The sequence below is a fragment of the Ips typographus genome, linkage group LG3, assembly GCF_016097725.1.
Source record: "Ips typographus isolate SLU linkage group LG3, UJ_Ityp_2.0, whole genome shotgun sequence".
NCBI classification, from domain to species: domain Eukaryota; kingdom Metazoa; phylum Arthropoda; class Insecta; order Coleoptera; family Curculionidae; genus Ips; species Ips typographus.
In genome coordinates this window covers 7,177,417-7,202,927 of record NC_138424.1, presented here as the reverse complement: position 1 = coordinate 7,202,927, position 25,511 = coordinate 7,177,417, and the positions used below count along the sequence as shown (strand labels likewise).

Below are 25,511 nucleotides of genomic sequence, written 5' to 3'. Positions count from 1 at the left end.
ACTCAGTAAACAGTCCCGTGAAACTGTAAAATGTCAAATAATCGGATTTTTTTGATGAATCACGCCAATTCTTATTTGTGATACTTCTTCAGAAGGTTGTCTTAAAAACAAATAAAGACAGTTTACAATAAATGTGGTTTAAAAAGCAAAAAAGCTTTATTGACAAATAAAAAGACAATCAAAAACAAACAATTTAATGACCTTTAATATTTACCTCACCCTAGGAGGAACAGGTCACAAATAAGGAACAATTCACGCAATGTAAACCAAAATCGCACGAAAATACATTTTAGTTAAGTTCTGTTATGTATACACTCTATAACGACGTTTTGACCCGCCCGAGCCATTTTTAGTACACTTTTAGTTGATGTTTATCGTCGAAACCGGCCGAATGTCCCGCGTTACGCACAATGAACGTGGAACCGTCATAGTGCATGCGCCTTTCACCTCTTCGCACAAACAAATGTCTTGTCTGTCCCATCGAACCGGTACAGTGCATGTAGGGTGACGAAATTGATGCTGAACCGTTGGTCGGAGAAGTACGCAAAGAGAATTTGTTACCGTTTCTTCCCACTCTAAATTGTGATAATCATAAGAACATTGATTTTAACTTAAGGTTACTACCAAAAGGACACTTACCTAACTAGGCCATCAGCAGTTTGCGAAATTCGAACGTTGTTGATGATCCAATTTTCAGTGCCATCTTCTGTATACCAGTAATTGGTAGCTTGTAGAACACTGACCGCATCATTGACCAGCTGAGTGGTAGTTGTAGGAGATGGATTTTGATCCAAATGAGGCGAATCTTCGTAGAAAATGTTGAGGGTGAAATCATGCAGTGATAGATCATTGAAAGAGTCCGTGGTAGTTCTGGTACCGGCCGAATCCACCAAGTACACCAAAGCGCATTGCATACTGCTGAAGCTTACTCCTTTATACCACATTTTGGCAAACCTTTGAAAAAATAATACTAATTAAGCACAAGAAGAGTTGAATGTTGTAGAGAAGAGGTTGATACTTTATAAAATTCAGTTGACTAATATAAGAATTGTGGTCTTAGCGCATTATACAGGATGAGACCTTTTAAGCAGCTTATTTGAGATAAACATGTCATGATTAAGCAGTAGTTCAAAATTTTAAATCGGTAGGTACATTATCGCAAAAAGTACCTTTTATAAGACAAGTCAAAAGTTGAACTTACTTGTGATTTCCTTGACTATCATTGGCCATAATTTCCACTCTGGAACCGTATTGGTACACTCGTCCATTGGGGTGAATCAACCCGGAAGACGATCCGCTTGCACTTAAAGCTAGTACTATTCCATTTTTAGCATTGGCTACTCTAACTGCCTTTTCTGGTGATATATCCACACGAATTCGTTCGTTCAAACGAAGAGTGATCACTCCATGGGGTGAAATCACAGTACCACTTAACTGACAAGGATCATTGTCGTAGTAATTCTAACATTTAATGTACTAAAGTAAAACTGTAGGGTTTGAAAGTGTGGTACTCACATTAAAGTCCTCTGTAAAGTAATTTTTCACAGTGATAGGCTGAGGTACGTAAGGAGGCCAGCTAGGGGGGCCCTCAAATTTCATTAAATCCTTCGCGGGCGCCTCATCTCCCACGTTGGAACTGGTAAAAACACTCCTACTTCTAGGTCGGGAGACGTCTTTTCTTCCCTGATCATTTTTACTTATTCTGCAATTACTATCTGGAATCAACAGTTAGTAAATGTTTGACTCAAACTGAGAAAAAACTCGGGGAACCACTAGGAATTGCACCCACCTTTACGTGAAATCACTTTATCAGGGTTTTTATTCATTTTAAAAGATTTTTGACAAGAAAAAATGATACGAATTAAAATGATTTTGGTTTACAAGTTTAATGTGACTGGTGTCAAACAATAGCCCTCTTGGCGTATTTTACAAACAGTGGCTGTATTGTTGTGTACACTTTCTAGCTTTTTAAAGCGTTTGAGTGTTGTTAAGATTAAACAAAGAGAAGGGTTCTTATAGTATCTTGAGGTTCCTCCATATGGGAAAATGGGTGACAAAGGAAAAATAATGAAACATATTGGATTTCAAAAATACAGAAACTCGATTTCTAGCCATATTTTTTTTTTAACTTTGCTCTAAATGTTATAAATTATTGCTATTAGCTACGTATATTTGAGAGTTTATTTACCCGAGAGATGTACAGAGGGAGATAAACTTGTAGAAAAATCATACATCCAGCTATTCAACTGAGAATCGTAAACCAAAAAATATTTCTAGAAAATTTCTTGTTATTCTGGGATATTTTGTTTAAATTTGGTCTTCAAATTAAGAAAGTATTTTGATGGTTTTCTTTGCATTTATTAAACAAAACACTAGTAAACTTTTTGTTATAATTGTGCAAATTTATGGGATCCGTAAAAATATAAGTTGTTAGATGCATAACAAAATATTATTGACACAACATAGAATTTTTAGGTTTAGGTTTTATTGCCATTGTTTAAATTATAAAAATAATTCAACATCTTATCTGAATTTGATTAAAGTTGTACATAAAAATTTTAGAAAATTAAAAAATCGAAATTATTTGCTAAACTAAGTATGAATGTGCAGAAATATGATAGTAATAGAAAAAGTAAACATTTTCCAGTTTACACTGAAATTCTTATCTGAATATATAACTTAGCATCGTGCGTTTTTGTTTACATCAAACGTAGATTTATATGGCATTAAAGTAATAATAATTGTGGTTATCTAATTTACATAGTCATTATTTTTTACAACAAAGATAAAGATATCATCCACCAGTCGATCGCGAAACCAGCACCAGAAACAAAGTAAAGGAAATCTATATTGTTTAAGTTGAACTAAAAAGACATGAAATCACTAACTGACCTAAAATAGGGAGAGAAAAGGGGAATGTTTATTTTTATTAAATCGAAAAACGAGAAAAGGTCGTTGCTAAGAGCCAATAAAATGGTGAGTTTAATCTTATTTTAACTACATTATAATAATTATTAGTTATTAACAAAAGCAGCTTAATTATATAATAATTATTATTTAAACTTAGTAGAGTGTTTGATTTTCAAGGGTAAATGAAAACTGACTGATAGTTATTTTTAATTTATTATTAACAATATCTGTTTTTCCAATTTTTGTTATGCTATAAGAAAAAAATACATTTTCCATATATGTAATTCACAATAATTGCCTATCCTTGGCCTTGCAAATTAAAAATACTTCAGATACCCATGTAATTTAGGTTGTAAATGCCGTTACTAAACTACCTGTAACCGCATTTAATTGCTTCAATATCTCTGATTATATTTACTCGTCCACTCATACCATAATTTGCCTAGTAAGCGTTCATATCGATGCTAAATAGCAGTTAATTGATTTCAATCGATCAAGTCATACACGGTGTGGTACGACCAAAAAAACTACTTGCTTGCGGTATGTAAGTTTCAAAATCCTACCAAAAATGAGATTATGAGGGTTGTTCTGGTTTACCTTAACCGAAACTAATTAAAATTTATGATTCGTTAATGAATGTAAGGGCATGTGATACCTGGTATTGTATAATAATGAGTAACGGAGAGTATATAATAAGAAACCGCAGAAAACAGGTAAACCATACGGATTTTGAAGCACGATTTCCAACATTTACTTATAGAAAGGACTGTCAAGAAGTAGTAAAATCGTTTTGATGGCACTCGGTGTTGTTGTGGTTCTAGTTTCTATTGGCATTGTGGTGGGCCTGAATACATCCTCCAATAATGAAGAAAAGACTTTGAAAATGGTGCATATTGTAAGTAGAAAAATTTGTATGATTACCACTATATTTTTTTTTTGTTTTTTTTTGTGGAAGATTTTGAGACATGGTAGCCGTACTCCTGCTGATACTTATCCTACTGATCCGCATATTAATGACTCACTCTATCCAGTGGGTTGGGGACAGCTGACAAATGTAAGTTTTTTTTCTAATCTTCTTTATAAATCAACATCTCTAACGTAAAAACAGAAAGGAAAAATGGAAGTCTACGAAATTGGGAGGTTTCTTCGAAATCGCTATCAGAATTTCTTAGGGGACTATTACTCCCCTGATGAGTATTACGCCCAGAGCACCGACGTCGATCGAACCAAAGCCAGTTCTTTGCTGTTAAACGCTGGGTTGTGGCCCCCTAAAACGATACAAGTGTGGGGCAATTTGGATTGGCAGCCTATTCCGGTGTACGCTGAGCCTTTGAACCAGGATATGGTGGGAGATTTGGGGGGTCTTTGGTCGGGACGATGCCTTGGAAGTTTGAAGTTTCAGTAGCTGTTGCTCGTACGGAAGCCTTGCGCCGCCTACCACATAGAAAGGGACTTAGTGATAGCTTCTCAGGAGATTCAGCAACTGCTTAGTGACTATCAACCCCTGTTTGACAGTTTGACTGAATATACAGGAAATACCGTGGAAGACTTTGATGACGTGCAGGACGTTTTCAGTACTCTTAAAGCGGAAGTAAGTGCTAGATTTCTATTTAGATCATGTTTAACATCTCTGGTATTTTGTAAACAGCAATGCAGAATATTATTTGGTGGATGTTTTTTAGGAAGAATTTAACTTAACTTTACCAGAATGGACTAAGGAGTTCTATCCTGACCAAATGTTAGAACCCACGATATTTAGCTTCATTCTGAATGCGTGGAACGATAAAATGAATCGTCTTAAAGGCGGTATGCTTGCCACACATTTGGTGGTATTTATTTCACCCTTTAACTGTATATTTATAGGTTTACTGTTGAAGAAAATCATAAATGACTGGGAAACTAAACTGAACGGAACTTTAGCCCAACAGTCTAAAAAAGCCTTTTCTTACGTTGGACATGATTCCACCATAGTTAACTTTATGAGGACGTTAAAAGTTTGGGACAGCCAATACCCAGATTATGGAATAACTATTCTACTTGAGTTTTCTGAGGACATAACTGGTGTTCATGGAGTAGAGGTGCTTTTTACAACGATTTTTACTATTATGGTACATTGACTCAAGAGAGTACATTTTTAAGGTGTTTTTGAGGAATTCCACCCTGGTTCCTCCCTACAAATTGACCGTTCCTGGCTGTGAAAGCTTTTGTCCTTTAACGCAACTCGTAGAATTAACCAGAGACGTAGTCCCGGACGATTGGGAAGAAGAGTGCGGTGATGATGACAGTTATGATGTTCCAGAACCAGGTGGACCTTAAATAGTTTAGTAAATCTCGGTGAAGCAATTTATACAAGTTTTCATAGTATGTTACATGGTCAGTATTTATACTCAATTTTTTTGGCAATAAATATTGTAAATATACAATAATGTGTTTGTGAACTATGGAGCCAAAATAAAATAATAAGGTGATAACTTTTTAAAATAAAATCACAATTACTAAGGGTAAAATAAGATTTCAAGAAAATCAGTATGTACATATTTTATTTTCGAAAAAAACGAAAACTTTTTGGACTCGATTTCGTTATACTGTCGTGAGCTATCCATGAAATGTCACTATATCATTGCGTGAAAGGCAGACGTGCAGACATTCTTCTGTCATATTTTGACATGTGACATTTGACAGTATTAATTAAATAATCAATACGTCAATCTTTGAATAAAAGAAAAATGTCAGATGATAGAAGTCCGTTTAAAAGTCTCGGAAAATCGATCTTTTTAGGGCTCTGTTGAAGGGCGGAAGCACCTAATTATGGGTCCAATGCTCGTATCAAAGACGGCCCACTCGAATCTGTAGTGATCAGCTTCACAGGGATGCTGTACATTACGCTGACAACGATTCCGCCGTCTTCCTTCTAGTTTTGAGGTTAGTGGAAGTAATTTAAAAGGGAACAAAAGCCCTTTAAATATTCAATGTACTTTTAGTTTCTTTATTGTGTATCTAAGCTGGGTCACAGGTTGCTTTAGTTGGTTTTTTAGGGTTTTGTTTATACTGAAATTGTGATGTTTTACAGTTTTATTGTATGCTGCTAGTGAAATGCAAAAAAATGTTACATTTTCTGTTTTATTACTGAAAAGTAAATATTTCCAATATTTAATTTAGACTGATAACAACAGAAACAAGGTTGATTCACTTTATTCATTTCATTTCCAGTACCTACTATTTTCTTGCCTTTACTGTTTACTGTGTTGTGTATCTGACATTTTCTCTATTAAGTATAAGATCATATACTGATCTGATTGATGCATATTTGATATTTTTTACTTACCAGTATATTTTATTAATACATACATTGCTAGGAGGGAGGAATAGTTCTTTAATTTTTGACCTTAAGCAGTACAGATTTTTTTTTGGAAATTTTCTAGAACTCTACTATCTACGCTGAAGCTTTTCCTAAACAATTCCAGAGATTATTTGGAGGAACAATTCCTAGGTGATTATTTCATTATTATTATTATATCAAAAACACTGTAATGACTGTTATAATTGAATCTCTTTAGTTCCAAACCTTGTTCCAAACATAAAAAAGCCTCTCCTGGTCCTGCTTTACCATGAAGAATGGAAGTAGTTGTACTTCTTCTTGTAATTTCCATATATCTCTCAAATTACCCTATTTAATGCACAAGACAAGATGTAAAGAACAGTCAGGATTTGGCAATGATGAGTGTTTCAAACAGATTATTTTTATATTTATTAAAATAAGTGAAGATTTATTGGAATATAATCAATTTTTGAATTATTGCACAGCAACGTTAAACAAAGAATAAGATTTGCTAATGAATGACCATAATAAATGTAATTTGGATATGTATTATTGCTGGGCTGAATAATATATGCTGGCTTTAATTTTTTATAAAGGTCAGAAGGTTGCTATTAGACCTTGTTTTTTTCTTTTTAAGTGTACCTAAATAATTGTCATACTTTTGACTCCTGTAATTTTTGTAAATAAGCCAACCTGCACCAGTGACAAATAATTGCACAAGCAAACTGCTCACAGGGCAAGTATTGACAAGTGACAAATATTTGCCAAATATCCCAGTTGTGTGCAAAGCAGTTGTCTAAATTATACAGTTGCTGAAACTTGTTTATTTTAAATATTTCACAACAAGGTACCTATTCATACCCAATTTTGGTAAACAGTATAAACATCGCTTAAATATGAAAGTTATCCTGGCTTAATCATCATGTAGATTATTTTAAAAATGAAGAATTTTTTATTTTCTTTGACATTAATGAAGCTTAACTTTAATGAAGTGATAACATTTAGGGAAAATTTTTTAATTCTATAGTAGACTAAAGACACACAACATTCTATTGTCTGTCTTAGTTTTATATCTGTTTATTATTTTGATAGAGCATTTATAAATTTTCCTAGAAAATATTTGCTCTCATTTAATATAGTTCCTTACTTGTAAACCCATAAATTAATGCACACATACAGAGTGTCTCATGTAAATGTCAGTAACTAGGTGAATAAAAATACCACTTGGACAATTTCTATATTGAGATGGTTATTTGAATATTACATATTTCAAGTGAATCTTTTTTATCAACAAAATTTGCATAATATGAAAATTAAAAGATAAATGACGTACACAGGTGATTAATTATGTTTTTTTTGTTTTGTTTTACCCACTACCTAATTGGATTTTAAGTAAAACTAACCTTTATGGTGATAAAGGTTCACAATTTAACTAGTTAGTTACAGGAAAACAAGGAATGTTTTTATCAAAGTTAACAGTTGTTATCTGCTTTCTGTAGTTTGGGTGGTTTTAGTAGTAAAAGTGTGATTAATAAATTAATACCAGTGTAATATTAAAAATACATCAAAATAGTTTACACTGTTTGTTTTTACGTTGTGTACTGTTTTTACTACCAAATCGACCAAATATTAGAGTAACTAATTAAGAACAAAATAAGGTATTTAAAAACATTTCGTAGGTTTTCATTGTTTTTTCTTAATCTAATAATTACCAACGATATATTACACAGTGGAAAATTTGCATATTATACTCAGTACGTAGTAGCAAATTGGCATACCAATCAGTTTTGTTAGTTGTGATGAGGAAAATACTTTGTAATAATATAGTTTGCTTGATAAATAATTATCCACCACCCACCATATGCAGATAAATACATTTTTGTAAATGTGAGTGATATAAAACACTATTTTGACTGCATAATTGTTATTCCTTCAGTGGCGGTAGTAATAATCATAGTGGACTCCCATGTTGCTAAGAATACTCTAAATGTAAATTTCTGGAAATTATCATGTTGAATATTTGTTAGTTTGTTTGGTAAATAATAATTACTGGTGTGTTTCCTGTTACTTATTGTTCGTGACTAGGTCAAATCATGGTAATAGCAATTATTATTTAAATAATTTCCTGGTTTCAAGAATAACAATCACTTCTCTGACAGTTTTTGTAATATTTTTACATAATCTTTGACTTACTGATCTTAGAAATTGCCATTATTTATAAAAATTTTGTTAAATAAATTTAGCAGTTTTAAGCGAATTTAATTCACATCTTTTTTAGCTAGACTAATAATAATTTTTAGGGGATTATCTGTACTTAAAATTTTAAGCTCTCTCTAAGTTATAATGTTCAAAAATTCACTCTCTCCAGTAATTATATTTTTGTTGGATGTGTATTAACAGCAGTGGTCACATGCGTGTTCAAACTAATTACAAGCAATTTAAATGATTTGTTTGGGTCACCAGACAATTCAACCATCATTAAGTTGATATTCGTATTTTTATAATAGTAGATAAATCAGTTTTTAGCCTAATTATTTATTGAAGTGTATGTAATTGAAACTATAACGTTTGAGTGATTTTGGTTTTTATTATACAACTCATTCTTTCTACGTAGAAAACTTTATATAATTATTTATCTCAGTGCTAAGCCAAATCGATAATACCAAAACTTAGATTAAACTGCTTGTAAGTACCAATCGTCGTAAACCAGTTTTCTGAAATCACTTGATGCTATCTGTACAAGATTTGACAAGGCTACTGAGACCTTAACATAGTTAGGATCGACCTTTAGTCGTCAACAGTCAGTACTACATTGAGGAAGTGTCTGTACCGTCTGGTTGGTAACCAATAGTAGCTTTGCAAAGTTTATGCTGAGTCACATTGGTTAAATTTTGCCTGACTTGTTGTGACACTATCAGTTGGTATATATTGTGATCTAGTTTACTGTGCTACAAGTTTGGAAGTGTAATTTTGTTAACATAAGGTAAAATTGTTATTTTTATGTGGTTTTATTTTTCCTTTTAAGAACCCTGACATTGAACTTTACCAAGTTAACAAACTAAATTAACTTGCCTAAAATACTGTTAAAGCTTATCATGGACTGCATTTGCGTAATTAAATAATAAATATTGGTTACTGTAGTTTTTGTAATATTCAAACCAAGGAAGTCTAAAAAAATTAATTAATAACTATTTTAGTGTGACCTGACACTCAGCTTGGAGAAATATGTGTTGATGAAGTTGTCCAAGAAAATCCTGTGAGAATGGAGGAACGAGTTTATAGCAGTGACCTGTCTTATCCTAAAGAAGCAAAAAAGTGCCTACTGTACAGAATATTTGGTAAGTCTATTGAAATAGTTTATCTACGCACCAGACTGTTTTTACATACAAATAGAAAATAATAACAAAAATGCTTATTAGTTAGGCTGGTGACACGTTTTTCAAGTAGCATTGTTCACAGCGATTTGTTTTATTAACGTCAGTGATTTAATCTGCCTGGTTTTAAGGTCAGCATAATTAGAACATTTATTTATGGTATCAATAGTAAAATCGCAGTACTTTTCTAAACATTGAACTCGAGTAATGAACCGATAAAACTATTGGTTCTATGACTAAGTAATTAGACACAGATGGTGTCAATTACATTTCTTGTGGGGGTTATTGACCATCTCGATTGTTTATTAATTCTTAGACTACACTTATCAGAGAGCCAGGCAATTGCACTTATTTAGGTCAATCCTGTAACTTCAGATATAAAATTTATTTCAATTCCAATCTTGTATAGTTTAAAGTTTATAAATGATTCCAATTTAATTATTAATTAAGTACTTAGGTTTAGACTATCCTCTAGATAAACTTATTAGAAACACACGTGTTATTGATAAATTTGTCTACATAGTGACACTAAATGAATGATTCAGATTCAGAATTTACAACTTTATAGATAATTATACAGTAGGATTTGTAATAATTGCTATTTTGTTGGCAATTTGTGTTTTTATTTTTTTTAAATTAGAGCAAAATATCTGAACATCTCCTAAAGTAAAAAAATGGTGACCTATTTTGAACAGACAGGCTTATTTTAGGAACATACTTTTGCATGTAGCCTAGTAAAAAGTGATGCCAAATTATAATGGAATATTTTTGAACAGAACTCTCAAAAAATTTTTAATATTGAAATATCACTTACTAAGTTACTGAATAAAACACGGACACTAAATATAAAGACAAAATGTGTCACTGTTCTTATGATACTTTTGACATAATATGTCATATCTTATTATAATATAGGTATTGAGTATGATACAGGTAAGGGCCAACCGAGTAATCATAATTCATGAGAGTAATCAACATCATCACACACCTTAAATTGCAGTACTTTGTTGTAAAACTCGGCAAACTTACATTTTTTCTCTTCCTTTTCTCTGTTTAATGCGAAAAAAGAGTAAACTTATTTTTGTTGCATTTTAAGCTAGTTCTACTGTATTTTTCTAGGTCAAGTGCCAGCTAGACTAGTACTCTACCTCTTATCATGGTCGGGCTTCTTAGTGTCTTTCATGATGAGGAACGACATCAATTTGGCCATAGTGGCTATGGTGACCGAACCTCCTCACGCGGCCAATTCGAGCGCCGAGTACTGCTTTGTAGTCCAGGAGAATAACAATTCTTCACCTGTGGTAGGTTTCTTGCATGTGCTATCAAAAAGAAGAATTTAGAATTCAATTCCAATTGACAGGACTATGGAGGAACACTTGACTGGTCCGGACCAATTCAATCCTACGTGCTGGCCTCCTTCTACTGGGCTTACATAGTATCCCAAGTGGTGGGCGGGTTAGCCACCCAAAAATTAGGGACCAAAAAAGTGTTCGGCTATGCTCAGCTAGCTACCGCTTTGTCCAGTTTATGCATTCCAATAGCTGCAGAAACTCATTATGGTTTGGTGATTGCCTTGAGATCTATTCAAGGTTTTGCTTCGGTAAGTTTTTGTTTTTTTTTGAACTTGTTCCTGCCAAATGGCGTTACTGTGAAAGGTTGTCTACGTTGTTGCTTCAAGCCAATTCATATACAGTTGAAGACTTGCTTGGAATATCATAAAAGCCATGAGTCTTTAAACTAGCTTCAGTGTAAAATAAGCAGCACCAATTTGAATGATTTAAGGAAAAAATACTGCTATTGATTATTTGATGTTTTGGGTGATTTTCTAAAATATTGCTGTGTTGTCAGACTTTTTTATGAAAGATCAAGAAACTGAGTTATTCTGACAATTTCTGCTTTAACAGGTTAAGGCAGAGGGTTAATTTGGTTGGGTTGAATTGAACTTCACTTGAACGACTCCATTTACTCTCTTTTCACATTTTTAGACTTTTTTACTAATATTTTTAATAACTAACATTATTCTTTGCCGTGCTCGATTGTGTCCTTGGTAGGAACAAGCGTAGTCAGTGTTAGACGTTATTAAAAAAAGAAACGAAGAGTTGAGTGTTTAAACATCGTTTAGTGAGCTGAAGCAAGAACACATGGGCCGATCCCGGCCGACTGGGGCGTAGTAATCAATTAACGTACCTATTTTAGGGTCTGACATGGCCTGCTATGTACGCTTTGGTGGGACACTGGATTCCGGTGCCCGAACGCAGCCGATTTATGTCCAGTTTTCAAGGTAATGAAACACATTTCTAGCTTTTGAATCAGTTGTCTATTACCGAAAAGTTAAGCAAAAGTCCTGAATGAACACACAATTTGTTCAGTTTTCCAGCGCTATCTAAGAGAACCATTGTAGGTATCGTAAAGCATTAAAGTTCGTAAGTCATTTGAATCTAGCTCAATAACATTTCTCTATACAACTGCATTAAGAACAGAATACGTTTTAGGTCAATCATTCTTGGAAGGTTTAGGACACTTGTGGAAATTTCTGTCATCTGATAGGAAGTTTTCAGTAGTATTTACAGACCTTTGGCCACTTTCACAGTAGTTCTAGAGGTAGTGTAATGGGCAGTTTAGAACAATTCTTGAAAGGTTTAGGACACTTGTAGAAGCCTGTGGCAATTATAACAAGGTTTACAATAGTACTTAGTGAACTCTAACACTTTCACAGTAGTTCTAGAGACTTCTGACAGTTTAAAACAATTTTTGGAAGGTTTAAGACACTTGTAGAAGTTCCTGGCATTTTCAATATAATTCTTGAGTTGAGTTTTTGTATATTTAATTTAGTTAAGACATGCAGTTTTGTTTCCTTTTTAGTTAATTTTTGGTATATTTCAACCAGTTGTCTATTTATTTGTGTGATTTTTAAGTTAAGAGAAAAATGATAATATTGATTAACGTGAATTTAAATCTCTTGATATAATGATTTATTTTATAATAAGTGTTGACTTTGACAAATTGCTGTTGGCTACGTACGTGACGTGACTTGTACATATTTGATTGGCAGGACAATATGTTGGTTTTTCACTACAGTTTTCTCAGATTCTTGAGCAGACGGATTAAGTTTAATCACGTAAGGAATCTTAATTTCAACTGGATTAGTTAAATTTGATTGTCGTTTTAGGATATTATTTAAAATTGGTTTCTAAGGCTAAATAATTTAAACAAGAAATCTTGAAAGCGATAAATCAACAAAAAAGTGATAGCAATATGAACCTTATCATTTGATAATTGAGTAATATGTAATTATTATTTTTTAGGGTGTAACCATATGTTGTTTATCCTAGTGTACAATAATTGGTATTTAGCTTTTTGTTTTTGTGATAGCGCTGGAAAAAATGTACAAATCCAGGAAACTTAAGTACGATTCATAGGAAGTCAGTAACGAAATGGAATTTTTGATGTTTTGTGTGAACAAATCGTTGAAATTAGCGCTTTTTTACTTTTACGTATTCTTCTTTTTTTCTCGTTTTTAATTTTCTTATCCAAAACTCTTTCACTTTAGGTTTTAGCATTGGAATTGGGATTACTTATCCTTTGTGCGGATTTCTCATAGCGCACTTGGGTTGGCGTTCAGTATTTTACACCACAGGGTCTATTGGAGTGTCTTGGTGCGTAATTTGGTACTTGCTGGCCTTTGATAGTCCAGAAACTCATCCTCGAATTAGTTTGCGGGAACAAAAGTACATTAGAGAAAACACTGTGAATACTTATGAGAACTCTAGGTAGGATTTGTGGCGTTGAAATTTGAAACTGGCTTAAGTAATAATTTGTGATGGTTCTGCAGGCAGCAGCAGGTGCCTTGGAGATCAATTTTAACGTCCAAAGCCGCCTGGTCTATCGGGATTACCACGTTTGGTAGAATATGGGTCCACTATACTTTTATTATCTCAGGACCGACATATATGAAGCGAATTTTGGGTTTCAGCATTGAAAAGGTGAGTAAATGTGTAAATTTATGACGTAGTCGATTATATTCATTATTTTTGCTGACGTTTGAGTGTTTTAATTATACATTAAAGTGTTGAAGTACCAATTCAATGACTACACCTGACGGCCTTGCTTTAATTTAAATTATGATGCTATTTTTATGCGAAAGTTGAATTTCACTTATCATTGAGTGTTTCAGTTGTCACGTATTTTCTAATCTATACGTACAAAATCGTAATTTCTTACTTCGAGTGTAAAATGCATAAATTTGTAACAATTTTAATAACCGTTGAAGTAGGAAAAAGGTAATTTTCCTAATATAAAGATAATTAGTGCAAATATGGGTAATTCGGTTTTTCAGGGTCGTAATTTGTTTGTCACGTCATATTCACATTGTTTTTATAAAAAATCAATGCTATTTTTTGTTTCGTTTATCTCATCGATTCAAAACGTTGGCGGGTTTACACAAATAAATTAGTTGAAGTATAATAATAGATTAAATAAATAGATTAAAATAGGTATATGAATAGATTAAATAAAGTATAATTTTTGGTCAACCAGCTAAATTTATACAGGGTGATGGTATATTAGAGGTATATAGAGAACAACTCAATATTTTCACTGAAATTTGGAGTGTAGCCTAGATTGAGTCCAAACTCTCTTTCCAAAATCTTTTGGACTTAACGGTGTTGTCAGATCAGTCGGAAAGAACACCAACTTTTGATTTTTAAATGGAACACCCTGTTTTTTAATTTTATTTTTGAATCCCTCGCAAGAAGGCTAGTAATTAATTTTATATAATACTTCCCTATACCTATCTTGCACCGTTTCTTAGATATTTTATAAAAATGGTGAATTTGTCAGCAAAACGGTGGTCTAAACTTTAATTCAATTCTCAAGTCCTGAAAGGTTTGCTGTGATGTGACCTTTTGTCTTCAGTTAGACAATACTACATAGTTGAAAAGCCCAGAGACAGAAAATGAAAAAAACCTACAGATTGGTCAATATTTACCTTTTAGTCGGACAGATAAAAAACTGCAAAAAGTCCGTTATTTTAAATAGATCCATCAGTGTTTTCTGGTTTGTAATAAAATAACATTAAATTTAGAACAAATCCATGTATACATTTCCTATACCTAACTTCAACCGTTTCTGACTTATTATAACAGTTTTTCCATACTAATCTGAATACGGACACCTGCTTGGTCATAATGACTAGTCGATTCTATAACTACATGTGACAGATATTTGTCGAATTCAACACTGGTTCAAACTTATTACAAGCAGGTGTCAGAATTCAGATTAGTATGGAGTACGATTTGATACGCACTTTAAAGAAAAACTGTTGATAAGTTAGGAACGGTTAGGTATAGGAAGAGTACATAGAATTGTTCTAAATTTAATGTTCTTTTATTACAAACCATAATACATTGGTGGTTGCATTAAAAAAAACAAACTTCTGGCAGTTTTTCTATCTATCCGACTTAAAGGAAAATATTGCCCACCCTGTAGGTTTTTTCATTTTCAGTCTTTGAACTTTTCAACCATGTGGTATTGTCTAACTGAAAACAAAAGGTCACATAAGCAAACCTTTCAAAACTTGTCAATCTAATTAATGTTTAGACTACCGTTTTGCTGATAAATTCACTATTTTTATGAAATATCTAAGAAACGGTGCAAGATAGGTATAGAGAAGTATTAAAGTTAATTACTAGCCGCGAGGAATTTAAAAATGAGATTAGAAACAGGGTGTTCCATTTGAAAATCAAAAGTTGGTGTTCTTTCCGACTGATCTGGCAAGGTTCAAAATAAAATATCATAAGTTCAAAATATTTTAGAGAAAAAGAAAAATATTGTGTCGTTCTCTAGATACTTCTAATATACCATCAGCATGAATCACACTGTATAGAGTAAAATAAAATCAATAATTAGTTTATTAGGACTCTGTAAAAAACTGTAAAAAATACAGATAACCGATCTTATATTTACTATCAAGGAAGCAATGTCTCTGCTATTTACTTTGGACAAAGCTGATTTTAGTTTATTTTTGAAATAATGCTTGGTAATTGTTGTTGAATGTCTCTAAATACTTTATAGAGAAAATACTATTACAATTGAACTGTTGTGTTCTTTATTACAGAATGGACTTCTCAATGGAGCTCCTTTTATATGTAGTTACGTCGCTTCAGTGTTTTTCTGTTTCATTGCCGATAAACTGCTCACAGGCAATTACTTGTCGCTAACCAACTTAAGGAAAGTTATGACTGCTCTCTGTAAGTAACCATAACCGCACTAACTATCATTGGTATGTCAAACGACTGGTTCCAGCTCAAGTAGTTCCCGGACTACTGGTGCCTCTAGTCAGTTATTTAGGCTGCGATATCGAGCTGGTATTAGTGGTGTGGTTTATTGCCGTTACCCTTATAACAGCTTCGTACGCGGGCGCTATGGCCAACATTGTGGACATTGCTCCGAATTTTGCCGGTCCAGTATTAGCATTCGCTCAAACCATTCACATGACAGCCAGTTTTCTCAGTCCTTTAGCTAATTTCCACATGTTGGACGAGAAAGAACATCTGATGTCCGCTTGGCGGACTGTTTTTTACGTGTGCTGTTTTGTAGCATGCGTCACATATGTGGCGTATCAGTTTTGGGGCACTGGTGACGTAAGTGTTTTGGATTTGGATTAGCGACTTGTTTTTGCGAGTTTGGGAAGTTTCAGATCCAACCCTGGAACTACCCTATTCCTGATGAGGAAGGAGAGCCCAAAGAAAGCGAAGAACTGATGAATAAACGTGACAAAAATGGGAAAATTGTAGGTGGGAATGATGTTGTTGTAACGTAATTTTTTAGGAAACTTTAAGATACGTTCTTTTTGATTTTGGTTATACTGTTTACATTTCCAGGTAGGTAGGACATTTACAGCTACAATTTATTGTAAAGGTGCTTGTGAGATTGTATTAAATGTTTTAGTTGTACCGAATATACAAGAAAACACCATCAGAATGGTTTATAGTTAGGGAAACCAATCAGAGATTTGCTGGTAATAATTATTAGACATTTCCGATATAAATAGTGTTATTTTTTAACTTTCTGAAACTGCACTAGTTATTGAAGATTGCCGTAACGAGGACTTGTTAATTTTGAAAAAAACATGGGTACAAAATTACAAGGTACAAAAATCTATTATGTCTTAATTTTTTCAAAAGAAGTTATTTTATGTTTGTGAGACATATTCGTAATTTACAAGCCAAAGTTTTGAAATTTTTTGGTCAGTTTCAATAGTTTTTGCACTGGAATAGGACAGAATTGCTTGCTTGAGATTGTCAGGTGTCAAGCTCAGAGTTTTTAATACAATTTATTGCGGTAAGAAGTAAATATTTGTAAAGACACATAAAACTTATATGGACAACGTAGAACAAATATTATGGAAAAAATTATATAAGTAAATAAATTATTTTATCTTTCCTTCTTAGTACTTCCTCGTAAACAACAATATCGTTTGACTTTAGTACATTGTTACACACTGTTTCAGTTAGTGTATTTAATAATTTACTTTATTTGGTCTCGTGTATATAAACGGTACATTGAACAAAAGCTTTAGGTTTTACGGTAGCGAAAGATAAAATACTCAATTCTTATCCCAAAACTGTACAGATTGACGTAACACAACATAACAGGACACAAACCTTGTGTCAACCCAATCAAAATGAACAACTAGGAAGTTGATTGAATTCAATAATTTAGTGATTTAAGTTTAATTTCAAACTTGAATTAAAGTTTCCATTCTTGTCTGTCACATGGCCAGGACACATTCCAAACTGTAAAAAAAAACAGCAGAATTAATGGATGCAATTTTCATTCCAATTGTATACAATCTTGTATAGAGCACAATTGCAATTAAGATATTTTCTTGATTGTCACCTTTTCTTACCTTCTTATTCAGCTCGTCGTTTTAATAAAGTTCCGTGTTTTTTATTTTTTTTTACATAAACTTCGTAACTTACCCCCTGGATAATTAGCATTACGGGTTGTCCTAGAGATAAGTATCAACATTCTACAGTAAAAAAAACTTGGTTTGTTGGAGTAAAATTTTTAAAAGAATTCAAATTTGGACATTCAATTCAAAACGTCTTAACAAGTATATTTTTGTGAATATTCCTAAAATTCCTTTAGAGTTATTGTAAAAAAGTTTCCCAACTTTTATACTTCAAAGTCACCTTGTACAGTTATTTTACTTCTGAGCATAAGTACTATAATTTTTTTAGTTTTAAGTACTGACACCAGTTCCACGGTTTGATATTTCCTTTACATAGTAATAGTATTTTTAGGACCAGTCAGTCCACTATTCCTCATTCATAATGTGATAACATAAATAGGAGCAACTCTGTGGGGTAAATTCGTATAAAAGAGTCAAAAAATAGATTTTTTTCTGGCCAGAAATGACAATCACCCCAAATACAAATTCTTAAATCAAATTACTTTAAAAGATAATTATTTATATTTAGCACCAGAAAATACAATAACAAAGCACACTTTCTATCAACTTTTTTTAGTTAAGAAAAATTAATTGAAACGCACGAAACGTTTATGGTACAGCCTTACATAAATGTTTACGTTAACTTATTAAATAGTAAGTTTATTAAAATAGGTACTTAGAGCCAAATAGGAGCGAGAGCATTTCTAATTATTAATAGTTTAATGTTGTCCTCGAATTTTTTCAAAAACAACAACTAAGAAGTATGACGTTTGTTACAGTTTATATTGTATCTACTTAAAGATTTATAGTAGACTAAGTAGGCGGTTTATTACTTCTATTATCGTTGATTTCAAGTTTTCTAAGAGTACAATGTAAATAACATATAGTCTATATCAAGTCTATTAGCCATTAAATTTATTTTTTTATTTAGCAAATAGTGCGTTTTATTTCCTAAAATGTTCAATACAACAGAAATGGTTTTCTCTATCTGGATGATAGAGGAAATACTGCTCAATTTACTAATTGTACCAATAAGCAAGTGAAACAAGGAACAGGAAAAATATTAACAATTTAACGCTATACAATACTCTCCGGTACCATATTATGGGACCAATTTCGCCAGGAGGAACTATTACGCTAATTCCAGCGGAACACAATTGCCCAACACGTCGAGAGCTGTCATTACACGAATACCTGCACGTCTTCTCCGTGGTCACTGTACACGGACTTAATGACACGGTACGGCTACCGACTCCAAGTGGTGCCCCAGGACCTAGAGTGATTCTACGCCTGGTAGCGGACGATTCTTCACGCACGTCTTCCCCGGTTGAGAACGTGTCCCGTTCCGGAAATTTTGTCCGCATATTGCTACAAAAATTATATGGTGATTTCAAAGGAGGGTTATTTTAAAATAGATCGTCAAAAACTGATTTGCACGGTCCAGTTCGCACAGGGCACATATACGCGTTTGGTAGCACGCGTGCACGTCCAAACCAGAGGACGCCCGTCAGTAACAGGGACGCTCACGCGTCAATGCACCGACGCCGACGTCATCGTCATTGGATTCACGTAGGTGGATAATTTTAGGCTTTCATATTATGTTATAGACTCGGTATTAATCCAGTTTAAATGAGAGAGAAAATCTAGTTTATCTGCTTCTTAGTGATTTAAAAGTACAAATTGCATACTGATCGTATTATGCAACATTCACAGAATGTCAGTAATTTTCTTTGAATTACGACATTTTTGCCGTGAAAGCTAAGTAACTTTTGTATTTAGGAAGAGTTAAGCATTCTATACAGTAAACAGTAATTTGCCTACACTGAAAAATGTATACCAGTTTCACTTTTATTAATAATGGTTCAAGCAATTTGAAGCAAACATAAACATTTTCAAATTGTATGTTGCTTTTATTGTAATTTATTTTTTGTCTTGATTGTGACTCGTTTGGTGAATTGGTAATATAAGTATAGCTTGTATACTTTATGTATGTTATTGATGTTTGATATAGAAGATAAAATTCCCAAATTTTGATCACCTGTTGTCTTAAGCTCTACTCCCTAAAAGAGAAGTTTAAAAAGCAAATATGTGTAAAGTACTACATTTTGTGAATCTGTCTTTCACTCCCTCAGGTGTATAGTGTATTTTTTAGTTGATTTTTTACTGATGATTTTCAAGTGAATCACTTGTTCAATCAATACCAATTTCTGTTTTTTTTTCTGTTATTCCGCTATCGGATATTTAAGATTACTTCTTGACTTCTTAATTACCTTTTGAGTATAACAGGTATTTTCTAGCTTAGTAATGTAACAAAACGAAAATAAAAAATAGTTCTGCATAAAAAGATTAAACAAACTAAGTAAATAACTATTGACAAAACTAAAGCAGAGATTTGTTCTACATCAGAACTGCTGAATCAAACTTTACGTTTTACAACATAAAGTAAGGCATAAATCAACATAGGAGGGCGCAAAACCCGTCATCGAGCTTGTATACCGGGGGGCGTCGCGACGCCCCCATATGGGGTCCCTAAGGTCCAGTTGACCGAATGTTCTCCGCTGCTGACGTTGAGCGATAGCGAATCCCGATCGATCCCCTGGGACGCCCGGATGTTTAAGGGTTTATGGAGGTTGCATTTTTATGTTTCGTAATATACAGTGGCTAGTTGGGGTCGTGTAGGTCTTCGACCCATCGGGATTATTTTTATATCTACCCGCAAATCGGAAATTTTGTTGTTTGTATTAACTTTACTGGAAAAATGCTCTTGGATTGTTTAGTCATTGAACTATATTTTATAAAAATTTTCATGTTTTGCAGTTAACTAAGAGCTATGAATAGAGTTCGGATTAAAAAGCACTAAAATCGTGAAAAAAAGCGCCTAAGAAGCGAAACTATTTTCCTCAAAAAAGCATTAATATCTGTAAAAAAGCTTTAAAAAAAGAACAAAACTCTTTCAGAGATGCAAATTTTTTACTTTTTTTGAGTCAAGAAAGAGAGGAGCATTTGGAAGGTTTTTGGACAGTTTAAAGAGCATATTAAAGGTTCTGGAATGCTTTAGAGGCATTTGGAAATTCTTAGACAGTTCTGGAATTTTTTGGTTTGGTTTTGATACCTCTTTGGAGCTAGTTGAAGTGCATTTGGAAACTTTTAGATCGTTTTGGAAGTCTTTCGACTGCTTGGGAAGCATTTTGGAGTTCCCGAAGTGTTTTAAAACCTTTTTAAACTACTTGAGGTGTATTTGGACGGTTTTTGGACAGTTTAAAGAGCATATTGAAGGTTCTGGAATGCTTTAGAGCTATTTGGAAATTCTTAGACAGTTCTGGGATTTTTTGGTTTTGTTTTGATACCTTTTTGGGGCTAGTTGAAGTGCATTTGGAATCTTTTAGACCGTTTTGGAAGTCTTTCGACTGCTTGGGAAGCATTTTGGAGTTCCCGTAGTGTTTTAAAACCTTTTTAAACTACTTGAGGTGTATTTGGACGGTTTTTGGACAGTTTAAAGAGCATATTGAAGGTTCTGGAATGCTTTAGAGCTATTTGGAAATTCTTAGACAGTTTTGGAATTCTTTTAAAGCTCCTAGACTGTTTTGATACCTTTTGGGAGCTAGTTGAAGTGCATTTGGAATCTTTTAGACCGTTTTGGAAGTCTTTCGACTGATTGGGAAGCATTTTGGAGTTCCCGTAGAGTTTTAAACGTTTAAACTACTTGAGGTGTATTTGGAAGGTTTTTGAACAGTTTTTGGTTTTTAGAGGCATTTGGAAATTCTTAGACGATTCTAAAATTTTTTGGAAGCTTCTAGACTAGTTAAAAACCATTTGGAATCTTTTAGGCTGTTCTAAAAGCTCTTTTAGATTTTGAAAAGTTGCCGACTGTTTTAGAAACATTTTGGAGTTCCTGTAGTGTTTTGAAATCTTTTTAGACTACTTTAGGAGCATTGAAGGTTTTGGATTGCTTTTAAGGCATTTGAAACCTTGTAGACGGTTCTAAAAACTTTTGAAAGCTTTTAAACGGTTCCAAAAACATACTGAAACATTTAGACTCGTCTTAAAATATTTTGACAGCTTCTATACTGTTTTAAAAGCTTTTGGAAGGCTTTCGACTGCTTTAGTAGCATTTTGGAGTTTCTGAAGTATTTTGATATCTTTTTTTGACTACTTTAGAAGCATTTGGAAGGTTTCTGGAGAGTTTAAAAAGCATTGAAGATTCTAGAGACTGCTTTTAAGGCTTTTGAAACCTTGTAGACGATTTTCTTTTGGAAGCTGTTAAACTGCTCTAGAAGCATACGGAAGCATTTAGACTCGAAACGTCTTGAAATCTTTTGCGAGCTTCTATGGATATGTTGAAAAGCTTTTGGAAGCTTCTAGGCTGTTTTGTAAGCTTTTGCAAGGCATTTTGGAGCTTCTATAGTGTTTTGAAATGTTTTTACATTTTTTTAGACTACTTAAATTAAGGAAATTATTTGGTCAGTTTAAGTAAATTGATACCCATTTTACAACAGATAATTGGTATGTTTTTGTCTCTCAGAAGCCTTCAATATCTCAATATGGCTATTGCAATTGTAAATTAACCTATAGGTACAATATAAAACCATGCATACAAAAAAAATGGCAGCAAATAAGCACCAGAAACTAAATTATGCACAAAAAGAAGAAAAAAGCAAAAAAAGCATGAAAATCTGTCAAATAACGTGTTTTTGCCTAAATCGTTCATATTAGATGTCAAAATTTGGTTACTTTTATTATTTACAAAAAAGCAAAATTTCTAGATATCCGGACTTTGGTTATGAATATGAGCAAGATATAGCTTTACTGCGGCATAACTCACCCATTCGTGCGTAAGATGCTTCTTACAACACTTGTTATAAAATATATACAGGGTGAGTCTGGGAAGCGACACCCCTTTGTTATTTCCTAAACAAGAAAAGAATTTGAAAAAAAATTAAATAATTATTCTAGGTGTGCATATGTTCTATATGTTGCAACACCAAACTGTTATACAGGGTGACTCATTATTGAGGTACCACGTAATATAAAGTTTTTTTAACTGTATATTTTATTGCATATTTAAAAAGAACATTAAATTTGCAATATTTTAATATAATTTTTCGGACTATGGTATTCAACATTTTACAAAACTTGATATTTAAATAATAGGAAGTTTCTATTACCCGGTACTAGGTATCTGATGTGTCCAATGATAGTCTTTTCGACTACTGTCAGTCATAATTAGAAATTTGAATTAGGCAAACATCATAGCAGATAATCAAATCAAATTATATGACGCACCTTGATTGGGTTTAATACAATTTTCAAACAAACTTTATTAGATATTATGGAAAACTATAAAAGACGATTACAATAATTGTAAATTGACCGTCATTTGAACACATTGGAATTTAATTAATATGAAATTATGACAGTAGTGGTAGGGACTACCATTAGACCCAACAGATACCTAGTACCACGTAATAACAACTCCAGATTATTTAAATATCAAGTTTTATAAAATGTTGAATATTTCGAAAAATAATTAATATTTTTTCTGTTAGTGTTTAATACTCATTTCCACAACATTATTGGGTTTAAGACCAACTTTAAGAGTCACATCTTTCGTTTTTTGGTAAGAAGTCTAATTTTTTTCTTGGAGTGATATATTTATTTTTTACTTTTTATAAACCTTATCAACATTAGCAATTTGCCAAAGAGGCAAAAAGCCAAGCTTGATTGATGAGATTGACTTGCGTGGAGTCTGACTCCATTGAACGATCTCCTTATATTTACAAATTATTTAGATCTATCGGCCATAATTATTCTTAATGCTTATTACATTGAATACTATCTAAAAATGCCCGTATTTTATAGAGAAAAATAGCGTTAATTTATGGGAGTCGATTTTGGTGGTTTCTGTAAATAAGAAACACATTAAGGCGCTATAGTTTTTCAGTTTTAAAGCTGAAAGAAGTTTAAAACATAAATAAGCCTTACATTAGAGTGTTTGAAATAAATTAAAAAAATACTCACAACCTGGAATTGATAAACAAATTGACAGTTCTTCCTTTCAATTGATAAAATGCAAAATTATTTTAGACAACCGCTAGTTAGAGCTATTGCATGTTCAACTGTAGACCGCACGTTCTGCATTAAACATGAACCTGCTGACACCTGTCACTCAAACAAGTTCGTTCTCTTCCTGATTGAGGGGTTAAATTAAAACCAGGAATGATTCAGTCACGCCATCAACCCTTATTTGAGATCAGACCACTGGAACTGGGCGATTAAGAAATAACATTGTTCCTGCAGGTATAAACGACATTTCAGCATTATCGGGACTAAGCAAAATAACAAAATTGCTTGACTATTAGGAAACCTAGAGCAAGCGTTAACAACCGCTTATTAAATTACAGGCTTCCGCCCGTGCTCTATAGTCGATGGAGTAGAAGAAGAAGAAGAAGAAAGATCTCCTCGGGGTGTTCGAAAACATAATTACGAAGTGGGCGTGCAAAAACACGAAGCAATTACGTCGCCCGGCAAACTGTTATTATGCGGTGGCAGCCCTCGGAGCGGGTACGGTCCTGCCCGCTACTGTGCCTGATGATGGCCTAAGCCGTTTTGAAATCGTATATTCTCCATTAGAGGCTAAATATGCGATGTGATGATTAAAATTCGTTCGGAAGTCGAGATTTATTCGACACGTAATTACCCGTCGAATGAGAGATTGTTATCCTCCGGTACTGCCGCGAGTACTTGTATATTTCACTCCGGTTGATGGTTTCTATAAAGGCAGTAGCCAATGTTACCATTAACATGGCTAAGAACCATTACAAAACATGATTCTTAAAAAAAACTCATCTATGCGACATCGACAGTGGAATTTATCAAAACCCAGATCCAGTAGAATCCTTTTTACTTTATGCTGCAGTAGGTACAGCAGATCCGTACTAAACCTTTTTTAGCAAAACATTAGTAAAGCGTTTTCCAGTACCATCAAGGTGGTTATATTTAAAAAGGTAGAACTGCTATACAGAGTGAGTCAAATTGGTGATGCATGTATGGGGATTTTCTTTATTTTTAAAGATACCGAGTCTGTTAAATGGGGAAGATTTAAAGAAATGTATTACAAACTGATACCTCTGGTTCCCAAATTGGTATATCTTTTCCTGTTTTCTAAAAAAAAGTAGTTTTATTATGATACAGGTAAGAAAAAAAAACTCACAGATGGCCCAAATCAGTTCGAGAACAGTTCCATTTTTAACCAATCATATCGGTGTTTATCGAATGATGTGACAGTAATGGTGCTGTTCCAAGATTTGGAGATAGTACAGATGTCACCAGATATGTTGCACAACAACTATCGATTCCGGAGATATTTACAAAAAAATAATATTATTTTTTCTACTTTGACACTCAGGGTGGTCCAGTTTTTCAGTGTCAATAATTCACCATTTGATAGCCGATCAAAAAATAAGTTGACTTGCATTGTGCCATTTTTCTGAAAAACGTTTCCTAAGGAAGATACAGTCCTCCAAACTTCCATTTAAAAAATCGTTTTATAGTTTAAAACTGAACATTCAAGACTTGTGAAAGTACAAATTTGTACTCAATAGTCTAAAAACTTGCTTTTTACTACTAGAAATGGTCTTATGATTCGCTTTCTCAGACTGCCATCCTGGTTGAGTGTCTGAAACTGGCATTCAAGAACTAAAAAAAGTCCGGAAATCAAGACCAAGATTGTATTGTGCATGAAACTCATTTTTTACTACTAAAAATAGTATAAAAGTTGACTTTTAATGCTAGAACTGACTTTACTAGGACTAAAGAGAGTCCAAAAGTATATTTTCAAGACTTTAATTGGTGTACAACTCAATTTTCTGGACTGGACAACAAGTCTAGAAGTAAATTAAATTTTCGGACATTTTATTTCTAAAAATTAGTTCTCAAGACTATTATTGTAGCATTT

General features: G+C 33.2%; 3 protein-coding genes and 1 long non-coding RNA gene across 9 annotated transcripts; 3 read left to right on the top strand and 1 right to left on the bottom strand.

Annotated features, from left to right (window-relative positions):
* Positions 1-180: 180 nt before the first annotated feature.
* fest (wurstfest) lies at positions 181-1,942 on the bottom strand. Its single transcript, XM_081975508.1, has 5 exons — positions 1,790-1,942; positions 1,516-1,715; positions 1,202-1,461; positions 640-954; positions 181-575 (listed from the first exon to the last, which is right to left on the bottom strand). The coding sequence occupies exons 1-5, from the start codon at positions 1,824-1,826 to the stop codon at positions 350-352; spliced, it is 1,038 nt and encodes a 345-aa protein (XP_081831634.1). The 5' UTR covers positions 1,827-1,942; the 3' UTR covers positions 181-349.
* Positions 1,943-2,781: 839 nt separating this feature from the next.
* On the top strand, positions 2,782-5,336 carry LOC145726442 (testicular acid phosphatase homolog). Of its 3 annotated transcripts, none has more exons than XM_081975506.1 (8): positions 2,782-2,976; positions 3,671-3,805; positions 3,866-3,964; positions 4,019-4,255; positions 4,316-4,501; positions 4,593-4,716; positions 4,774-4,988; positions 5,050-5,336. In XM_081975506.1, the coding sequence occupies exons 1-8, from the start codon at positions 2,917-2,919 to the stop codon at positions 5,224-5,226; spliced, it is 1,233 nt and encodes a 410-aa protein (XP_081831632.1). In that variant the 5' UTR covers positions 2,782-2,916; the 3' UTR covers positions 5,227-5,336. The 3 variants fall into 3 exon arrangements, with proteins under 3 accessions (XP_081831632.1, XP_081831633.1, XP_081831631.1); XM_081975507.1 differs by having other exon boundaries at positions 2,822-2,976; positions 3,732-3,805; XM_081975505.1 differs by lacking the exon at positions 2,782-2,976 and adding an exon at positions 3,115-3,623.
* Positions 5,337-5,622: 286 nt separating this feature from the next.
* On the top strand, positions 5,623-18,492 carry MFS17 (Major Facilitator Superfamily Transporter 17). 4 transcript variants are annotated; one of them, XM_081975499.1, is made up of 11 exons: positions 5,623-5,832; positions 6,333-6,400; positions 9,427-9,567; positions 10,723-10,904; positions 10,964-11,203; positions 11,800-11,884; positions 13,154-13,373; positions 13,436-13,586; positions 15,719-15,851; positions 15,907-16,244; positions 16,301-18,492. In XM_081975499.1, exons 3-11 carry the CDS (start codon positions 9,492-9,494, stop codon positions 16,421-16,423), a joined length of 1,548 nt encoding a protein of 515 aa, XP_081831625.1. In that variant the 5' UTR covers positions 5,623-5,832; positions 6,333-6,400; positions 9,427-9,491; the 3' UTR covers positions 16,424-18,492. The 4 variants fall into 4 exon arrangements, with proteins under 4 accessions (XP_081831625.1, XP_081831624.1, XP_081831626.1 ...); XM_081975498.1 differs by lacking the exon at positions 6,333-6,400; XM_081975500.1 differs by lacking the exons at positions 5,623-5,832; positions 6,333-6,400 and adding an exon at positions 8,178-8,325.
* Positions 18,493-23,612: 5,120 nt separating this feature from the next.
* Positions 23,613-24,232, top strand: LOC145727102 (uncharacterized). Its single transcript, XR_014177779.1, has 2 exons — positions 23,613-23,854; positions 23,959-24,232. It is a non-coding gene; the product is annotated as an uncharacterized LOC145727102 (long non-coding RNA).
* Positions 24,233-25,511: the final 1,279 nt, after the last annotated feature.

Excerpts from the sequence above, each read along its gene's own strand:
- MFS17 (XM_081975498.1), top strand. The coding sequence starts at position 9,492 with ATGGAGGAACGAGTTTATAGCAGTGACCTGTCTTATCCTAAAGAAGCA. Across the intron at positions 13,587-15,718 it reads TGGGTTTCAGCATTGAAAAG|AATGGACTTCTCAATGGAGC; the intron begins GTGAGTAAATGT and ends TCTTTATTACAG. Across the intron at positions 16,245-16,300 it reads AGTTTTGGGGCACTGGTGAC|ATCCAACCCTGGAACTACCC; the intron begins GTAAGTGTTTTG and ends GGGAAGTTTCAG.
- fest (XM_081975508.1), bottom strand. The coding sequence starts at position 1,826 with ATGAATAAAAACCCTGATAAAGTGATTTCACGTAAAG. Across the intron at positions 1,716-1,789 it reads TAAAGTGATTTCACGTAAAG|ATAGTAATTGCAGAATAAGT; the intron begins GTGGGTGCAATT and ends TGTTGATTCCAG. Across the intron at positions 955-1,201 it reads GATAGTCAAGGAAATCACAA|GTTTGCCAAAATGTGGTATA; the intron begins GTAAGTTCAACT and ends ATTTTTTCAAAG.
- LOC145726442 (XM_081975505.1), top strand. The coding sequence starts at position 3,543 with ATGAATGTAAGGGCATGTGATACCTGGTATTGTATAATAATGAGTAAC. Across the intron at positions 4,256-4,315 it reads AGCCTTTGAACCAGGATATG|CTGTTGCTCGTACGGAAGCC; the intron begins GTGGGAGATTTG and ends AAGTTTCAGTAG. Across the intron at positions 4,717-4,773 it reads AATGAATCGTCTTAAAGGCG|GTTTACTGTTGAAGAAAATC; the intron begins GTATGCTTGCCA and ends GTATATTTATAG.